This window comes from Notamacropus eugenii, chromosome 5, assembly GCF_028372415.1.
Source record: "Notamacropus eugenii isolate mMacEug1 chromosome 5, mMacEug1.pri_v2, whole genome shotgun sequence".
Taxonomy (NCBI): Eukaryota; Metazoa; Chordata; class Mammalia; order Diprotodontia; family Macropodidae; genus Notamacropus; species Notamacropus eugenii.
Genome location: NC_092876.1, coordinates 39,874,435 through 39,894,561, shown reverse-complemented (window position 1 = coordinate 39,894,561; position 20,127 = coordinate 39,874,435). Strand labels below are relative to the sequence as shown.

Sequence of the window (20,127 nt, the reverse complement as noted above, 5' to 3'; positions counted from 1 at the left end):
TCAGTTTAGGGAGTTGCTGTGGGTAGAAAGGGCTGGCAGGGCAGACCTATGAAGGTCTTACTCTATTTAGCAACAGTGTTTATAACTAAGACTTCTACAACATTTACAGCTAAGAGTGCAATGAAGAACTTCGGGTCTGTGCATTTGTGGTCTGATGTTTAAAGAAAGCTAGTAATTTGTTCTGGACTCATACCACATCCCTCTTAGTTCAGATATTCCTCTTAAAAACAAACTAAAAGTAATTTAGATTATTTTGACACCAACTTATTAGGAACTGACAGCTTTTACTATAAAAGTAATTAAAAAAAACTCATAGTAGTTCTGTTGGTAAAATGGATGCATATGTCAAAATTTTCTGTAGGTAATAGATTTTCCCTTCAGGGAGAAATATAAGGATGCTTTAAAAATAACATTTGCTGAAGGAGTAGTTATAGGTAGTAATTACATTAAAATTGTTACCATTACTGATAAAGGAAGAAGTTAGTTCTGCATTATAGATAGAAGTAAAAAAATTTACAAACTCTGTTCTCTGGGTTGTGGTCAATGGGTTTTTCCGTACATAGTGTTGGAGTTGGAAGGGAGCAGTGGAAATCTGACCATGCCACTCCCCTCCTCAAGAAGCTTTGGTGGCTACCTCTTGTTGCTGGGATAAAATGCAAACCTTTCTGTTTGACTTTTAAAGTCCTTTACATTCGGACTGTCCAGGCTGATGATGCATCGCTATGCTTCAGGCCTCTTCTTTTCTAGCCAGATTTGCCTCCCTGTTCTCTGAACACAGCCTGGCATACAGGGGTCAGGGATCAAAGGGGGAACAGGCATCTCTGTTTGCTGATTCCTGTACGGTATCATCATTTTATTACTTCCAGTGACTTTTTCAGTAAAAATCATTTTGAGAGATTTATTTCAAGTCTTTGTATAATTGATTCTTGATTATAGACGAAGGCAGGGAACAACAAGAAGAGTTCTTGATTAAAAATAATTTCAACTTGACGTTGGAATTAATTTTTGATATTTTAGTATGGGTAGGTCTCATCAAGGAATCTGTATGATATTTTAAACAAAGAAATGAAGCAATTTCCTGCCAAAGGCCTGCCTCCAAGCCTCCTTGAGGCATGGAGGTGACCTTGGGTGTCCAAGGGTTACTTATGACATCTGAGTTCTATCAGGCTTGCATTAGGGTTTTGAGTAGACTGCAAGATTTTAAAGCCAGGGACCATTTAGTTTTTGCCTTTGTGTCTCTAAAGCCTAGCCTAGTGCCCTTATACTTAGTAGGTACTTAATATAAATGTTGAACAATGGTGATGATGAAGAAGGCCTTTGTGTCTATAGCTGAATTTTGAGAGGCATAGCACAGACAGAGCAGTCCTTCATGAAGTTTGGCAACAGTTATTCTTTTTTTTTTTTTTTTTTAGTTTCCTCTTTTATTCACTTGTAGTTTGTATTTTGGGTAGGTTTTAAGGACATGAGAGAGAGTAGGAAGGAAGAAAGAAAGTTCTTCCTAAACCTCAGCATAATGAAATTTTTAAACTAGAAGCAACCTTTGAGATAATTTAGCCCTGTGTGAACTATTTGTTTTATTTTATTTCTTTTTAAATTTTTTTAACTGGTTTATTTATTTTTAATTTTCAACATTCACTTCTATAAGATTTTGAATTCTAAATTTTCTCCCCCTCCCTCTCACCCCCCTCCCTCAGATGGCATACAGTCTGATATTGGCTATACATGCACAATCATATTAAACATATTTCCACATTAGTCATGTTGTAAAGACGAATAGGAACAAAAGGGAAAAATCACGAGAAAAAAAATGCTTTGCTCCGCATTCAGAGTCCATAGTTTTTCTCTGAATGTAGACAGCATTTTCCATCCCAAGACTTTTGGAGCTGTCTTTGAGTTATCAGTCAGTCATCGAACAGCGTGGCTGTTACTGTGTACGATGTTCTCCTGGTTCTGTTCACTTCACTCAGCATCAGTTCATGTAAATCTTTCCAGGTTTTTCTGAACTCTGCCTGCTCATCATTTCTTATGAACAGTAGTATCCCATTACATTCATCTACCACACCTGGTTCAGCCATTCCCCAATGGATGGGCATCCCCTCAATTTCCAGTTCTTGACCACCACAAAAAGGACGCTTTAAATATTTTTGTATGTGTGTGTCTCTTTGGGATACAGCCCTAGAAGCAGTATCTCTGGGTCAAAGGGCATGCACAGTTTTATAGCCTGGCATAAGTGATTCTTAAAGACCATCTTCTAAATGAGAGTAGGTTGTGGTCTTTTGTTGGGAGGGGGGATACTAATGCTGACCGAAGTCTAGATCTTTCTAGAATGTAATGTGGCTGACAGACTCAGAGGGAACTGGAGAAGTGCCCAGGTTTGTCCTTCTGTCCTCTTGATCAACAGCCCTTTTTCTCTTTTCTCAACTCCTTACTCTAGGTAGTCTTATTTCTCAAACTAATGGATAATACTAGCTCAGGAGAAATACTTCTGTGCTTATTTGTTTGTTCAAAATATATGTTTAATATTGTGTGTGTGTATGTATATGTGTATGTAGCTAGCTAGATGGATGGATAGCTTGGGAATTTCAAAGAAGTATTTGGATTTAAGAGTTACAACCTGTTTGACTTTGGGCAAGGTGCAGTTCTTCGTCTGTGAAAGGAAGGGGTTATACTAGTTGGCTTCTGAGGACCCTTCTCTTTCCAAAACCATGAGCCATATGATTTCTTCTTTAATGTTACTTATAGGGAAGTAAAAATAAGAGAAAGAAGTGGTGATTCTAATGAGCTTTGGCAAAAAAAGATTATACTTGTGAGAAGTCAGGACTTTTGTCCTGAGGAGGGGAAGAGGAAGAAGAGACTCATGATAAGGATTCAAAAAAAATGAAAAAAGAAAAGAACATTTATGAAATATTTTTTAAACAATACACAGAGGGGGCAGAAGAAAATTCAGAAGGAGATAAAGGCAAATGGTACAGTTTATTTCTACCATGTTAACTTTAATATGTATTTTAAAAGGCCAAACTATGTGTTTTAGGTTCATAGTTTCATATAGTCTTTTTAACCTTCTTTGTATGTAAAAATATTCATTTTTAATGATTTTCTAGTTCACTTTTTTTAAAAGAACAGGTCATGCCAGACTACTGTTTACTTTATTGGTCAGGTTATCATCCTAATAGAGCAAGAGAGTACTGTAGACCAAAGTTCGTCAGATTTCAGAGAAGATCTCTCATGCTATTCTTGTGGGAGAAAATATGAGAAAGATTTGTAGTAGAACATTTAGGTGGATTTGGAACTGGTAGACTTGCTGAACTGAAAGTAGTTATTAATAGTTCAGTGTTAATTTTGAAGGAAGTCTCTGGGGATCTGTTCTGGGCCCTGTACTGTATGTAAATGGGTAAATACATTTTTAAGGGTGATGTAAGAAAAGGCATAGGTAGTTTGCTGTTCAGATTTGCAGCTGATAGAACTAGGAATAAAATAACTAATATTGGGTGACAGGATCCCGAATCTTGACAGGCTGGAATATATGAATTAATTTAATAAAATGAAATTTAATAGTGAGAAATGTGTGGCTAAATAGTGGTTTATCCTAAACGATTTGGGGGTTTTAGTGGATTTCAGACTGTCGTGGGCAGTGTAAGAGGCAGCCCCAAAGGCTAATGCTACCTTGAGCTACAATGAGAGAATAGCTCTTAGTGGATAAGGAAGTGAGAGTCGCTCGGATCTCTGCCCTGCTCAGTCCACATATAATAATAATAATTTAAATGGTCTCTGAGGTCCCTCTGAGCTCTCAGTTTCTGCTCTTAAGCAGAAGTGATGAAAGCCCTTGATGATAAGAAGTAAAACATCTTTATTTGAATGGAAATAAAATTTAAAAAAAAACTTGCAATGTCAATCTGTTTTTTTGTTATTGTGCATCTTAATAGTCAAAACAATGCAATTTTATAATATGTAGGCATGAACACTGCAGCCATTTTAGGGCAAGTGCAAGGAGAGAGGAGGAAAGGTCAAAGACGTCCAGATCGTATTCTTCCAGCAGTCGGAGTGCTAGATTGATACTTCGATCTTTTGACCTCCGTCCTTTAGTCTCTGTTTTTTTTCTCCATGATTGCACTGATCTTTTTCTACTGTTATTCAGGCTCTACCTTATCCTGTTTCTTTGAAGCATCTGGTTTTCCAAGCTTCTGACATCTTGATACCATACTGTAGTGTTAGGCAGAGCCTCTTTGTTGTTCGTATACTTGCTGTAGTCTTCCTGTCTGTCAAAGTCCCATCCACCCGATGGTCCCTTCTTGTTATCCTGCTCCATTTTGCTGTAACCCACCTCCTCCTCGCTGTCCACAGCCGTGTCAGCTATCATGACTAGATAACACTCTGCATAACTGGTTGGTGTGCCAAAGAAATTTTCCAGCTGCTTTTTATCTTCTGGTTTTTTTTTTTTAGTGATTTACCACCTTCCCAACCAGCAGAAGCAGCAAACTTCCCTCTTTTTTTAAAATTGTTTTTTAATGTTTAACAATCACTGCCATACAATTGAGATTTTATCCCCCCCACACCTACCCCCCACTACCCCCCTCTCTCCCCACGACTGCATACAGTTCTGTATAGGTTCTACATATACTTTCCTATTGAGTACATTTTCACTATAGTCATGCTATGTAGTCGGACTAAAATAAATGGAAGAAATCATATAACAAATCAAAACATGATACACAAAAACATACACACACACAAACATGATCTGCTACATTCTGCGAATGACTTCCATATTTCTTTCTCTGAGTGTGGAAGGCATTTTGCCTTAGAGAACCACCATTGGGATTTTATTATTTTTTTTTAAGAAGTTCTTGCGTTATTACAAAATTCCAAGTCTACCAGAAAAAACTCTCGCATACTGTGGTTGCAGCAAACTTTTCACTGATGGACTTGAACTCCTCTGCAGATCCAGGACCTCTGTCAGTGTCAATACGCTCATCACTCCCTTTGGGCTGGATTGCTTCTTGTCCTCTTCTCTTTGCCTGCCCCTGATCTCGATCTCGCTCCAGTTCATGACATTGCACCCATCACTTGTCCCTTAGTTGCTGACAGTACATTATCTCCAGTGTCTCCAAAATGTGCATTTCGGCCTCCGGAGATTTCTTTTCATCCAGCTTTCCTTTGCCCTATTTTGTGTTTGAAAATCACATTTTCTATTCAGCTCTGGTCTTTTCATCAAGAGTGCTTGAAAGAAAGTCCTCTATATCATTGAAAGACCATTTTTTCCCCTGAAGTATTATACTCAGTTTTGCTGGGTAGGTGATTCTTGGTTTTAATCCTAGCTCCTTTGACTTCTGGAATATCATATTCCAAACCCTTTGATCCCTTAATGTAGAAACTGCTAGATCTTGTGTTATCCTGATTGTATTCCACGATACTCAGATTGTTTCTGGCTGCTTGCAATATTTTCTCCTTGACCTGAGGACTCTGGAATTTGGCTACTCCTATTCCTAGGAGTTTTTCTTTTTGGATCTCTTTCAGGAGGTGATCGGTGGTTTCTTTCAATGTTTATTTTACCCTCTGGTTCTAGAATATCAGGGCAGTTTTCCTTGATAATTTAATGAAAGATGATGTCTAGGTTCTTTCTTTGATCGTGGCTTTCAGGTAGTCCCATAAATTTTAAATTGTTTCTCCTGGATCTATTTTCCAGGTCAGTTGTTTTTCCAATGAGATATTTCACATTGTCTGCTATTTTTTCATTTCTTTGGTTTTGTTTTATAATTTCTTGATTTGCATAAAGTTATTAGCTTCCATCTGCTCCATTCTAATCTTTAAGGAATTATTTTCTTCAGTGAGCTTTTGGATCTCCTTTTCCAGCTGGCCAATTGTGCTTTTTAGGGCATTTTTCTCTTCATTGGCTTTTGGGATCTCTAGTCATTTGGGTTAGTCTATTTTTTACAGTGTTATTTTCTTCAGCATTTTTTTGGGTCTCCTTTAGCAAGCCATTGACTCATTTTTCATAATTTTCTTGCATGTCTCTCATTTCTCTTCCCAGTTTTTGCTCTACTTCTCTTACTTGATTTTCAAAATCCTTTTTGAGCTCTTCCATGGCCTGAGACCAATTCATATTTTTCTTGGAGGAGCTTTGACTTTGTTGTCTTCTGTTTGCATGTTTTGGTCTTCCTTGTCACCAAAGTAAGATTCTGTAGTATGACTCTTTTTTTGCTCATTTCCCCAGCCATTTACTTGATTTTTGAACTCTGTCTTTGAGCTGCTTGGGCTGGGGGGTATGCTGTCAGTGACTCGATTCCCCCACGATGTGTTGCTTCACTTCATCATTCTGTGGGTTCTGCAGCTCCAGAATTTGTTTAGAGCCATTATTTACAGGTATTTGGCTGGGTTTGGGGCAGCCCTCTAGAAAGTGTGTGCTGTTACTCCGCCATCTTGGCTCTGCCCCTCCTCCCTGTTTTTGTATGTTGATTTTGTGGAATTATTTTTTCAGTGTGTGTATGAGTATATATTTTCTTTCAAAGAGATTTCATTTGGTATATTTGGAGTTTCTGTAGATGAACTGGACAGGCAGGTTTGTGAAAACAGAACTAGAAAATACCTTAAAATCCTAGAACTTCAAATTCAGTTTCCCAGGATTTCATGCTTTTGTTTTCTGGCGATAGAATTCTCTGATATTTCCTATAGTTTCCCTGAAGTCAGAGATGGTGAGGAGTACTAAGTTTACCAGTTAAATCGAGCCATTGAAAGTATTAGCTCCCAGAAGATCTAAGTAAAGGATGACCATAAAATGAGTATTTCAAGCAGAGGCTAGGGAAAAGTGTTTTGTTTCTTCAAATATAGATACTGTCACCACAAATACGTCATGGACATTGGACAACTCTTCAGTTTATATGTGTGTGTGTGAGGCTTGATGGGGGCACACCAAAAGTAGTTGCATGAGTTTGTGTGTGTTTTGTTGTTGTTCCTGAAATAGTCTGTTGTGGAGTCTACTGACTACTTTTGTTCTCCAGTGTGTGGAGCTAAATCATTGTAAAGGATAGTAGGAGTTTTCTAGTGCCTTCCCCAAGTTTTATTCTAAGGCTCTCTCTTTGTATCCCTTTATTTACTTGTCACTTTCTCAGCTATCATATGGATCATCATTTCTTATTTTATTGCCAACTGTTGACTAAAATGTGGAAAGTTTCACAGTGGAAGTCTCTATTTCCTTCACACAGGAGTACTAAAGTTCACAGGACACCTTAATGAATACACATGTCTTTTGTTCCTGCTGTTGCTATGGAGCATCAAGTATTTGTTTTTAATTGAATAATAGGGCAGATGGTCATCTCCTGCTCACATAGTTCTGTCTGTGACCTTGGAACCCTGCAGAGATGCCTGTTTGCAGCTGACTTGGTCCCCTTTCTGATTTCTGCATTCTGTGCCTGTGGATAAGTGTTTCCAGAAATATTCTAAACACCCCATGAATTATTTGTAAGTCAGGCATCCTCTTCCTTAGCCACAAGATAGGGAAGAAGTGGCGAAAGTTAATTTACCTGTTTCTTTTTAAATCCCAGACTCAGAAAATGGCAAGAGCACCTATTGGTTCTGAGCTCTTTGAGATCATATTTGGTTTTCAGTATGCCAGTGGTCCTCTGGTTCCAATTGTTGATGTGGTATTTGCTAAACTCAGATATGCAATAATAATTTCTCCCCTATTTCTATCCCACTGACATTTTACACTTTCTTCCAGATTCCTACAACATTTCTAGAAGTCACTTTGAGCCGATGGGAAGTGGTCATTCCGAATATATTCTTTCTGGGACTTTGTTTAGTTACAGTACAGATGTATTTAGATTTACTATTTTAAATGATGTTTCTGCTTTCTGGACTACTTGTTGTTTGAAACTCTGCTGGGTGCTCTTCCAACCTGAGATTGCGCTCTGAGATGGCTCTGTTTTTATGTTATTAAAAACGGTACTAGAAATGTGGTGTTAAAAGCATTTCCAAACACTTGTGAGAATTTTGAAAATTCTTATCAAGGATGAATTCCTTTCATGAATAAAAACAAAATCAGACTAAAAGTGATGCTTCTCTGCCTGGGTTGTGTTGGAGTTTTAGAATGCTCTGTATGATGATAAGCTTTAATGAGATTGTGGGGTGCAGTGGGAAAAGCTGCTTATCCACTATTGTGTTAGTGGGCTGGAACTGACCATCTAAATAGCAGCTTTTGGATGGGTTCTTTCCTGTCTCCATATTACTCTTCCAGGTTTAGTTAATGCCTGTTTTGTACTGTTTAGACACTAGGCACGGCATGTCTCTGTCAGGGCCTGCCTGTTGTTCTTTGTGCAAAACTACATTGCCTATAAGGATCACATATGTTTCTTTAGCATCTTCCCAAAATACTTGGTCCAGGATTCTATATGTCAGAGCTACTTAATGAGCTGTTGAGTGTATGGTCTTATTTTATCCTACATAGTCAATTCTCAGTTATATGTGCTAAGGGAAGAAGAGGTGTTAAGAACATGATAAAATTTATAATCCAAAAAATGGTTTTGGATTCAGTAAGAGAAACAGTACACTCAAGCTCAAGCAGTTATTCCCTTCTTTCTTAGCCATTGGCTCTCTGTTGGTCATTACTGTAGGCAGTAGTTCAAAATCTTGATATTTGATATTTGGAAGGAAAGCAGTCTTATAAATCAGATAAACTGTTTACAGATAATAGTAAATTTATATGATTGGTGGAGGGAGAGTGATTTTTCTGTAACTTGCTTTTCTGGACAAAAACCTATACACTGTTTCAAGACACAGAAATTAATGGATTAGGTAGTTTGAAACAACTAGCTTATGTAAAAATATAGTTACTTTATAATACTTTGTAGTACTTTATGAAATTGTATTGTAAAATTATAACCAAGATTAGTTTGAACATTGTTTTACTTTTAAGAACAGGGACTATATGAGTGGGTACATGGAGTATATGTGTAAAAATATGTGTGTGTATACATATATATGTATACATACATATATGTATGTACACACATAAATACTTATGTAAATTTTGAAAAATCGTACTCCTTATCTAAGTATGATTACATAAGAGTTATTGTTGTTGTGTTTGTCCTTCCTTCTCAAAGAGGACCATGACATCAAGATGATGACATGACTTGCATCTGACTTTGATTTGAATGAGGGAGTGCTGTACAAGGTTACCAGCCTCATTTCTCCTCCAGAGCCATCTGGATGTATAAGAGTATACATCCTACATTAAGCAGGGAGAAAATATTTATGGTAGCTAACACTCTTTCTGTTTTCATCCCCAATAATAAAGAAATATTAAAATTTTCTAAACTTTCTCAGTTTGGACGATCTTATTTGGGCATGTGAATTGAACATTCTTTTAAAATTTGAAAAGCTAACACACATTGCCTCTTTTTCTTCCCCTCTTCTCTCTCACAGCTACGGATAACAGTCTGGTCCCTGTGTACAAAATCTGTATCTTATATCAAGTATCCTAAAGCCTGTCAGCAGGGTGAGTATATCAGAACTCTTTCCAGCAGGGTATTTTTAATAGGGCAACAAAAAAGAATTGAGGTTGTATATACTGATCAAGCCTGTGCTAATCAACCTTCAACCTGATGGCTGTTCATCAGTCAAAGGACACTTAGCTGGAACATACATAGAACTTGAGCAGATCTTCATTCAGATCCTTCTATTGACTCTTTCTATAATCTCAGGGAAATTGTTAAGCTTTGTTTGTTTGTCTGTTTGTAAAAGGGAAATTGTGTTATCATCTCCCTATGAGTGAAATAAATGAAAACCTTCCACGTTTCAGGGACTGTGCCAAGCACTAGAGATATAGGAATATCCAGAAGAAAGTCATATTCTAATAGAGAAAAAGAACACAACTATACGCATAGGAGAGTGGTTGCCAGTAAAGGGAGTTTGTGTCTGGAAAGTCACTGGAATGATGAGTTGATCCACAGGGTGGCAAGGGTCATGCCCTTTCCCAAAGCAATTGATTTAGTTACTGTGCACAGAGCAAGAGGTAGAAAGCCTGATTGGGTGACTAGCTGGCATGATCCAGCATGTTTGGGGGCTGGCCATCAGTCACTAGATGAGACTGAGGCCCAGGAGGACTGACAGCAGATATTTGGGAGGGTAATTGAGCTGGCCACTGTACTTGACAGGAGTCCTTTGAGTCCTTAGGAGGAAAGGGCTATGGGAATTTGTTATTCACTAGTTTACTTGCGTAAATGTATACTACACCACCAACTTCATTTAGTCTAAACTCTAAAAATGAGCTAGGTGTACCACTCTTGAATCAGCAAAATGCAGTAATAGTTTTCTGAGGAACTGAACAGAATAACATACTAAATTATCTATGTTATTCATTGTTTTTCTTTTAGTAGTCAAAAATAATTACTTATATGTTTCCACAAGAGATTGGAAAGTTGTGTGTATTTAAATAAAAAGGTTATTATTAAGATCCTTTATCATTATTATACTGTTAGGCATATTATCTGAGTGTAATGTCCCCTCTCAAAAGCAAGTTGTTTATCCAGATACTTCCTGACCTATATATTTAGCTCCCTTCTTTCTCTGGAATTTCAGCCCCTCATCAGCAGACTGCATATGAAATATTTCCACTAGGATGTCCCATGAACATCTTAAATTCATCATGTCCAAAGCAGAACTCATTTTCATCTCCCTTTACCACACCCCTGCACAACTTTCCTTTACTTCTACTGAGGGCAGTGCTATCCATCTCGAAATCCAGGTTTACAACCTTGGAGTTCTCTTTACACTTCCCTCTCATAGACCCCTCACAACTAACCATTTACCAAATCTTGTCAGTTCTACTGCCACAATATCTCTTGCTCCCTGTCTTTTCTTCACTCCTGTAGCCACCATCCTAGTTCAAGCCCTCATCTCCTCCTACCTGGACTATTACAATAGCCTTCTAATAGGTCTCCCTGCAGCTAGTCACTTCCCTCTGAAGGCCATCTTGTACTTAGCTTCCAAATTAATATTCCTAAATCACACATCTGACCATGTCTCAGTGGAAACAACCATATGAAAAAATGCCATAAATTACTAATAATAAGAGAATTGCAAAATAAAATGACTCAGCATATTCATCAGATGACAGAAATGGAGAATGACAGTTGTTACCTAAGGTTGTGGGAGGATAGGCACATCAGTGCCCCATTGGTGAAATTATGACTTGATCCAACTGTCCTGGAAAGCAATTTGGAACTTTAACCTTAAAAATCACTATACATACCCTTTGACCCAGTGATAAACATTACTGACATATGATCCAAAGATAGTAAAGAGGGAAAGAACTACAAAAATATTGATAGCAGCATTTTTTGTTGTAGCAAAAAACTGGAAAGAAATGGGTGTCCATCATTTGGAGAATGACTGAACAAATTATGGATGATAAATATAATGCAATCAGTGAATGGATAAGCATTTATTAACTGCTTAACATGAGCCCAGCACTGTGCCAAACATTGGAGTTACCAAGGGAAAGCTAAAATAGTCCCTGCCTTGAAGGAGCTTGCATCCTAATGAAGGAGATAATGTATACTTAAATAGGTGTATACAAAATACATGCAGAGTAGGTGTAAAGTAACCTTATAGGAAGGGCATTTGCATCTAGGTGATGTTTGAGGTAATTCCTTAAGGAAGCCAGAGAATAGTGGAGGTGAGGAGGGAAAGCACTCCAGGCAGGTGGGAGAGATGGTGCAAAGGCATGGAGAGAGGGGATGATACATCTAGTTCGAGGAACAGCAAGTCGTCCAGCATAGCTGGTCCACAGAACTTATGGAGTGGTGAATATTGTGTAAGAAGAACAGAAAGATAGGATGGGGCCACGTTGTGAAAGTTTATGTTTGATCGTAGGAGGTCATAGGGAGCCGCTGGAGATGTTTGCGTAATTGAACAACATGGTCACACCTACACTTGATGGCATCACAGTGGCTTGTGAACGATGTTTTGGAATGGGGGAGAGGACTGGTGGCAAGGAGACTATGGAGTAGTCCAGGTGAGAGGTGATGAAAGTCTGAGCTCCTTGGTGGCTGAGTGAGTGGAGAGAAGAGGCCATAGAAATGACAAGGTTCGGCAACTGAGTGAATGTGTGAAGTGAGGGAGAAAGGAATCGAGGATAATGGTTGAAATCTGGTAACTGGGAAGACGGTGGTGCCCTCAACAGTAAGAGAGTAGTTTGGGATTGTTTGGGGGCAAAGATAATAAGTGCTGTTTAGGCTATGTTGAGTTTGGGATGCTGCCAATGGGATGTCTGCTTTTGAAATTCCCATAGGCAGTTGATAATGCCACAGGGGAGCTCAGGGTAAAAACTAGGGCTGGATATAAAGATCTGAGAGTCATTTGCATGGAGATGACAGTTGAACCCATGGGTACTTAAGAAATCTTCATGTGAGACATTATAAAGAGACTGAGGACAGAGCGCAAAGTGAGCCAAACTATGGTAAGGGAGGAGAGAGACCAATTTAGCAAAGGCTGAGAGGACTTGTAGGAACTGATGTAGGGTGAGGTGACAAGAACCAGAACAGCAACTGCAGCATTGGAGAGGAAAACACATGTGATCAATGCAGTGCCCAGTTTTGACCCCAGAAGACTGAGGATGGATCATGTTTCCCACTAGAAATGCAATAAGATGCCATTTTTTTGGACGCAGTCATTGTATGGCTTTGTTTTGCTTCTCTCTACTTATTGGCACAAGAGGAAGGAGTTTTTTGGGGAGGGGGTATTATGGAAGGCAGTAAGGGGGATTAGTGATGGTGATGCAAAAAAAAAAATACACAGCAGTCAGCAGTAAGAGGTTTGGCATATGACATGCAAGTGAGGTAGTATTGATACTGTTGTGTTCAATTTAATATGTACTTAAAAATTATATAAAATATTTCCATACTAGTCACTTTATACAAGCAGACTTGAATAAAAGAAAAAAAGTAAAAAATAGCATGTTTCAGTCTATATTCAGTCAATTTCAGTGCTTTCTCTGGAGGTGGATAGTATGCTTCGTCATGATTCCTTTGGTATTGTCTTGGGTCATTGTTTAGGGTATAATATAAAAAAACTGTATGTGATAGACTCACAGTTTCATATACAATGTTAACTTTCCATTCCTTCTATATGGAAATGTTCATGCTTATTAAATGCAGTTTGTTTGTTTGTTTGTTTTTACAAAAGTTCTAGTGATTATTTCCTCCCTCGAGGACAAAATACAGATTACCCTATTTGGTTTTTAAAGCCTTCCATGGTTTGACTCCTTTCATTCCTTTTTTTAAAAAATTTTTTAATGTTCTTTTTTATTATGAGCTTAAATGTTCACGTTTGTTAATTACTGTTAATTTTTAAAATCAGCAATTTGGTAAACAAAGAACAAAAGAGGAGTATTTTATATGAAGCTGAACTTTTCTTACATTGCTGTTTTTATAGCAGATACTAAATTTAAAATGATAATAACAGAATTACCCTGCTTGTCCATAACCTTCTCCAAACCTTTTATGCTCTTTGGTGTATCCTTAAGAATATTTTATTAATCCTTTTTATTTCTTTTTTTTTTTTTTGTATCATTCTCATTACTCACTAAGGGTATTTCTGTCTTCTCTGGACTTGTAAGTAATAAGTGGTCAAGCAAACAAATCAAGGTAGAGGCTATGTCTGAAAGTCTATGTCATTATGTACCTCTGTACCATCCCCTCTCTTTACCAAGAAGTGGAAAGCATATCTCGTTATCAATCTTCTGCCGTCCTGATCTACCACTGCATTAATCAAAGTGCTCAAGTCTTTCCAAGATTGTTTTCCTTTATGGTGTTGTAGCCACCACATACGTTATTCTGCTGGTTCTGTTCATTTTCCTTTTTATCAGTTCGTACAAGTCTTCCCAGGTTTTTTGAGTCCCTCTTCTTCAGTATTTGTTATGATGTAATAATACCCACTCAATTGATGTACTGGAGTTTTTCGGGCATTCCCACTTGATGCTTATATGCTCACTATTCAAGTTCATTACCATCACAAAAAGTGCTGCTTCAAATATTTTTTGTCCAGAGGAATCTTTTCTCTGGGTCTTTGACCTCTTTGGGGAATATGCCTAGGAGTAGTACTGCTGGGTTAAAGGATTCCAGACCTCATACTTTCCATGTTCTAGCTCCATTGTTCTGTTTAGTGTTTAGTGTTATCCACACCATTCTACCTGTGTCTTTACCATAGGCTGTATACTCTCTTTAGAATGTACTTTGTCCTCATTTCCACCTTGGAGAATCCTTAGCTTCCTTCAAACCTCAGCTTGTATGTTAACCCTAGCAGAAACTGTCCATCTTGTAACCAGTAAGTATAGTGAAGCAAAACAAAGCCATACAATGACTGTATCCAAAAATTGATGTTTCCTACATCTCTTGTGGGAAACATGATCCTTCCTCAGTCTTCTGGAGTCATGACTGGGCACTGCATTGTTCACATGTGTTTTCCTCTCCAGTGCTGCAGTTGCTGTTCTCCTGGTTCTCATCACCTCACTCTCCATCAGTTCCTACAAGTCCTCCTAGGCTTTGTTGAATTGGTCCCTGTCCTCCCTTATCATAGCTCAGTCCACTCTGCTCTGTCTTCAGCCTCTCTGCCCTCCCTATAATGTCTCACATGAAGTTTTCACAAATCCCCATGGGTTCAACTGTCATCTCTATGCAAATGACTTTAAGATCTTCATCTGTCTCTGTCCTCCGGTTGCAAGATCCTACCTCTTGGAAATGATTTTGATTATATATTTTCTAGATTTGTGTGCATGCTATTTCTTCTCAGTAGAACATAAGTTCCCTGAGGGCAGGAGTGATCTCATTTTTGTTTTTGCTTTTATTTTTACATCCTCAGCAAAACGCCTGGCAGATTATGAAGTAGGTACTTAATAGATGTTTGTTTAATTTAATTAAATATTTAAAAATGGAAATGATTTTGATGATTTCTAACGCAAGAAGCCTTAGACTTTTTAAGATGAGAGAGAAGGAGATGGTATAATTTTGTCCAACATACTAGCTTAAGTTTCCTTAAGTTGATTCCAAAATGGAAATGACGTACAGTAAGTTATTTTAGATGATATTCTATCAGTATTTCTGACTTTTTCTGAACATCAGTAGTGTAGTAATAATTGATGAAGTACAAGAAGATACTGAAGTATTTTTGAGTCGTTTAATAAAGATTACGTTTAATACTAAAACTATGTGGTATATGATTTATTCTATATTACTATAATTCTTTGACATTTGGAAATCGATGTATGGTCAGAAGGACAGTATGTTGTAGACAGAGAGTGAACCTCCAAGTCAGGAAGGCCTGACTTTCAGATTCACCTTCGCATTTTCTGGCTGTGCCGCCCTGAGGAGGTCACTGTGCTTCTCAGTGACTGTGGGTCACTTCAGAGAAGGCGCTGATCTGGATCGGTAGAGGAAATTCTTCACCAGGTATAGCCTATACAAATGAAATCACAGGTGTGGTTAAAAAGTACTGTATGTTAACCTATCTAAAGAAATTTTTGTTTGTTACTTTACCTTCCTTTGCCCTATTTTCTTCCTTTCCTTCTTTGCAGAAAATTTTTCTTCTGATTTTATGTCTCTTCCTCCTAAATTCACTAAATTTTAATCTTTCTGATAGGAATAAGCTTTACAAAGGATGGCCGCTACATGGCATTGGCAGAAAGGCGGGACTGCAAAGATTATATTAGCCTCTTTGTGTGTAGTGATTGGCAGCTCTTGAGGGTGAGACATTTCTGGTTACTACTAAAAATACTTTTTGGAGGTATATTTCTTACGCCACTAGGATGGATTTATGCTAGATATGGTTATTTTACATTGCTAGAAGTTAGGGACTATTTTTTAACTCAGACTATCGCCTTGCTACATATTGGTAAATTCTGCTTGATTATAAAGTGTGTGTTAGTCCAGTAGAAGAGGTAGTGAATTTTCAGTATAGAATGATTCTACTTTTTCTAATTAGTATATAAGTTATTAATAGCACTGCTGCTCGCTTACAGTTTGTGCTTAAGCCTGTAGATAGATAGTTTACTACAGCAAATTAAACATAGGATCAGACTTAGTATTAACTCTTTGCTAACGTTGTGATCTTCAACAGTTAAGCATTAATTTTGAGACAAATATAGTACTGATACCCAAAGCAAGCAGAGGTGAATCAGAGGAAAAATAAAGAACAATTTTGGTAATGAATACTGACATTGAAGACATTAAATAAAACTCTATCAAGGAAATTAGAATAGTATAGCCAGAAAATAATTCACTATGACCAAACTGAATTTATACCAGGATTTCAAAGATGATTTAACATTGGGAAAATGACTAGCATACATAATTATATGAACAACAAAATCCACATGATTATTTAACTATATGGGGAAAAAGCCTTTGAAAAAAATACAGTTCTTGATGCTGAATGAAGTGAGCAGAACCAGGAGAACACTGTATTGTGCACTGGTCAGCTGTGATAGACTTAGCTCTTCTCAGCAATACAGAAGACTCATGGTGGAAAATGCTATCCACATCCAGAGAAAGAAATGTGGCATCTGGACGCAGAGAGAAACAGACTCTTTTCACTTTTTTGACTTTTTTCCTTTCTCATGGTTTTTTCCTTTTGTTGTGATTCTTCTCTCCCAACATGGCTGATGTGGAAATATGTTTAACATCATTGGACATGTAACCTATTTCAGTTTGCTTGCTGTCTTGGAGAGGAAAGAGGGGAGGGAAAAAAGTTTGGAACTCAAAATCTTAAAAAAATGAATGTTAAAAACTATCTTTATATGTAATTGGAAAAATAATATGCTACTAAGTGGAAAAAAATAATAAAAAAAGAAAGAGAAATACCAGAAGAAAAAAATTACCATTTCAGGGAGAGAGGAGGGAAGGGAGAGAAAGAGAATTTGGAACTCAGAATTTAGAATATGAATGCTAGAAATTGTTTTTACATATAATTAGGAAAAATAAAGTGTTATTTAAAAAGAAAACATGCAGTTCTCATTTATATTAAAACTCTAAAAATCAAAGGCATAGAAAGATCCCTTTTTTAAAATCACCAAAAGAATATTTCTAAAGCCAAGAGCTAATATTCTTTGCTCTAAAGAAACCCTGGAAGCCTTTCTAGTACAAAAGGGTCGAGCAAGGGTGTTTCTTTTCCCCCACTATGATTTTAGCTTTATCTAAAATATTTTAGCTGTATCAATAAAACAGAAGAATGAAATTAAAGGTTTTAACATCAAAGGAAGGAAAACAAAATTGTCCCTGTTTATAGACAGCACCATAGTTTACCTAGAAAATTCCAGAGAATCATCCAAGAAGCTAATTGAGATGATTAATAGCTTCATTAAATTTGCAGGATACAAAATCTTAAAAATCATCAGCATTTTTTTTTTACAATATAATAAAGAACCAGGAGAAAATAAGAAATTCCATTCAAAATAGCTTTTGAAATGTGTAAAAAATCTCAGAGTTAGTCTTTTAAGATGTACATAGCACTTACATAAGATAACTACAGACTGTCTTCCTGAAATAAAAAGAAGACTTAATGAAAGATTCAATTCATGGTTGGGTTGTGCTAACGTAAAAATGACGTTACTATCTAAATTAAATTATAGGGCTAGTGCTATAACAGATTATCACAGTGATACTTTATAGGAGTAGACAAAATGGGAATAAAATCATTTGGAGTAAATAATGAAAAAAAATTGAGAGCATTGAATACCAGACCTCAAACTATATAATAAAACAGTAATCACTGATTTAATTTAGTAATTAAATTGGCAACATAGATCAGTGAAGTAGACTAGATATGCAATAACCAGAAGCAACTGTTGCTCAGTGTTTGATAAAGTGTTAAATCAAGAGTGTAAAGTATTGGGGGAAGAACTCCCTGTTGGACAAGAACTTCTGGAGCATTTCACATAATCACGCAATAGTCACCTAATAGATGGGCAACCTATTATAAAAGGTCATATCATTAAAAAATAGAGACCATCAGAAGGAAGTACCTTTCATGGCTAGTGTGGGAGAGAATTCTTAACCAAACAAAGCCTAGAGGTAAGTATAAAAGATATGAGAAATAATTTGGATTATATAAAGTTAAAAAGCCTTTCTTTGTGCTACCAGAATTAGGAAACAAGAAAATGGATAAAGCAATGTGTCCAGCATCACCGAGAAAAATCTGCTATCCAAGACAGAGAGGGCAATATATATGTATAAGACCATGAGCCGTTCCCTTTTAGAGGAGGTCAGATACAGAATTGCAAACTATCCATGACCATGTGAATACGTGATCCAAATTGATAACTATAGGAGAATTAAAACATCTCTAAGGTTTAACTTCACAGAGTTGACAAAGGTGACCAAAAAAATGGAAACTGACTGTTGGAGAGGCTACGGGGAAGACAGTATTATTGGAGCTACTTGTTTTTGTTTGGGGCTTTTGCCGCTGTTACATTTTGAGTTTCAAGCTGTCTCCCCCTTTTCCTCCCAACCCTGAAATAGAGAAGGCCAAAGTCTGTCACATATATGTGTGAAACCACACAATACACACTTACATATATCAGTTCTTTCTCTGGAGGTAGATGGTATCTTCCTTCATAGGTCCTTTAACTCTCACTCAGAGTAGCTTAAGTCATTCACATAACACTTCAGACAGTATTGCTTTTACTATATACAATGTTCTCTTGGTTCTACTTGTTTCATCCTGTATCATTCCATGCAAATTTTTCTGTGTTTTTCTAAAATCAACCTACTTGTTGTATACTACCTTATTCAGCCATTCCCTGTTGATGGACATCCACTTCAATTTCCACTTCTTTGCCACCACAAAAAGAGCTGCTATAAGTATTTTAGAATACGTAGGTTCTTTTCCTTTTTACCTTGATCACCTTACGGTAGTATTGCTAGGTCAGAGGGTATACACAATTTTAGACTCTTTGGACATAATTCCAAATTGTTCTCAAAAATGGTTGGATCAGAGCAATTCTATCAACAATATTTTTTGGGGGGCAAGGCAGTTGGGGTTAAGTGACTTGACTAAGGTCACACAGCTAGTAAGTAACATGTATCTGAGGCTGGATTTGAACTCAGGTCCTTCTGGCTCCAGAGCTGGTGCTCTATCCACTGCACCATCTGACTGCCCCTACCAACAGTAAATTCATCCCAATTTTTCCATATCTCCTCCAACATTTGTCATTTTCCCCTTATGTCATTTTAGCCAGTCTGATAGGTGTGAGACAAACAAACTTCAAAGTTGTTTTAATTTGCATTTCTGGAGCTATTTATTTTCCAAAAGCTCTATAAAACAATTTGGAATTAGGGAAGGAAAGGGACTCAATTGTTGAGATGTACTTTGACACTATTATACCACCACTGGTCATATATCTCAAGAAGGCCAACAACAGAAATAAGTGTTCAATGGGTACCAAAATGTTCCTCGCAGGACTTTTTGCAGAAACCTGGGAACAGTGGGAGGTATGTGAATGTCAGGTTAGGGCCTAGGTCTATGGGCCTATGTAGAGAGCTTCTGAATAATAGAGCCTTTGTGTGTCAGGAGGGAACTTGAGAACTTGGGGCTCCCTGCCCAGCTCTGCGCACTCCACCCCGACTGCCTCTGGAGGAATGGGGTGGGAAATCTTAGCAGACAGGAGGTGCATATGAAGAACAGACAGAGATGTGGTAACATGGAGATGAACCAGTCCTGAAGGAAGCGAGCAAAACCACCAGGACACTAGACAGAGAAATGGCCACAAGAATGGAACTAGGAAGAATTCTTGGCTGTTTTGGAAAGCATAATGAAACTGGCAAAGAATTGGGTGACCCCGGGGGCAGTATCAGTTACAAGAGCGTTGAGCACATATCAAGAAATTACTATAAGAGCAGTAGGCATCAGTAAAGTGGTTTTTCAAGCGTAGGGAAGAGTTATTTATTCCTGGAAGCTATATTGAGGACAGTAGGAAAAAATTAGCAGTGTGACAAGTGGCTAGAACTCTGGACTCCAAGGCTTCAGATCCTGCCTCAGATAATTCTTGGCTCTGTGACCCTTAGCAAGTCATTTAACCTGTGGATCCCAAGCTTCTCAAATGAGGGGCTTGAAGTCAGTGACCTCCAAGGTCCCCTA

The 20,127-nt window shown here is 37.6% G+C and overlaps 1 protein-coding gene across 1 annotated transcript in view; it reads left to right on the top strand.

Annotated features, from left to right (window-relative positions):
- Positions 1 to 20,127, top strand: part of WRAP73 (WD repeat containing, antisense to TP73) — a 40,867-nt gene that overhangs the window by 12,726 nt on the left and 8,014 nt on the right. Inside the window, exons 5-6 of the mRNA XM_072608639.1 lie at positions 9,421 to 9,493; positions 15,634 to 15,737. Coding sequence (XP_072464740.1) covers positions 9,421 to 9,493; positions 15,634 to 15,737 — 177 coding nt within the window. The remainder of the gene's footprint in view (positions 1 to 9,420; positions 9,494 to 15,633; positions 15,738 to 20,127) is intronic.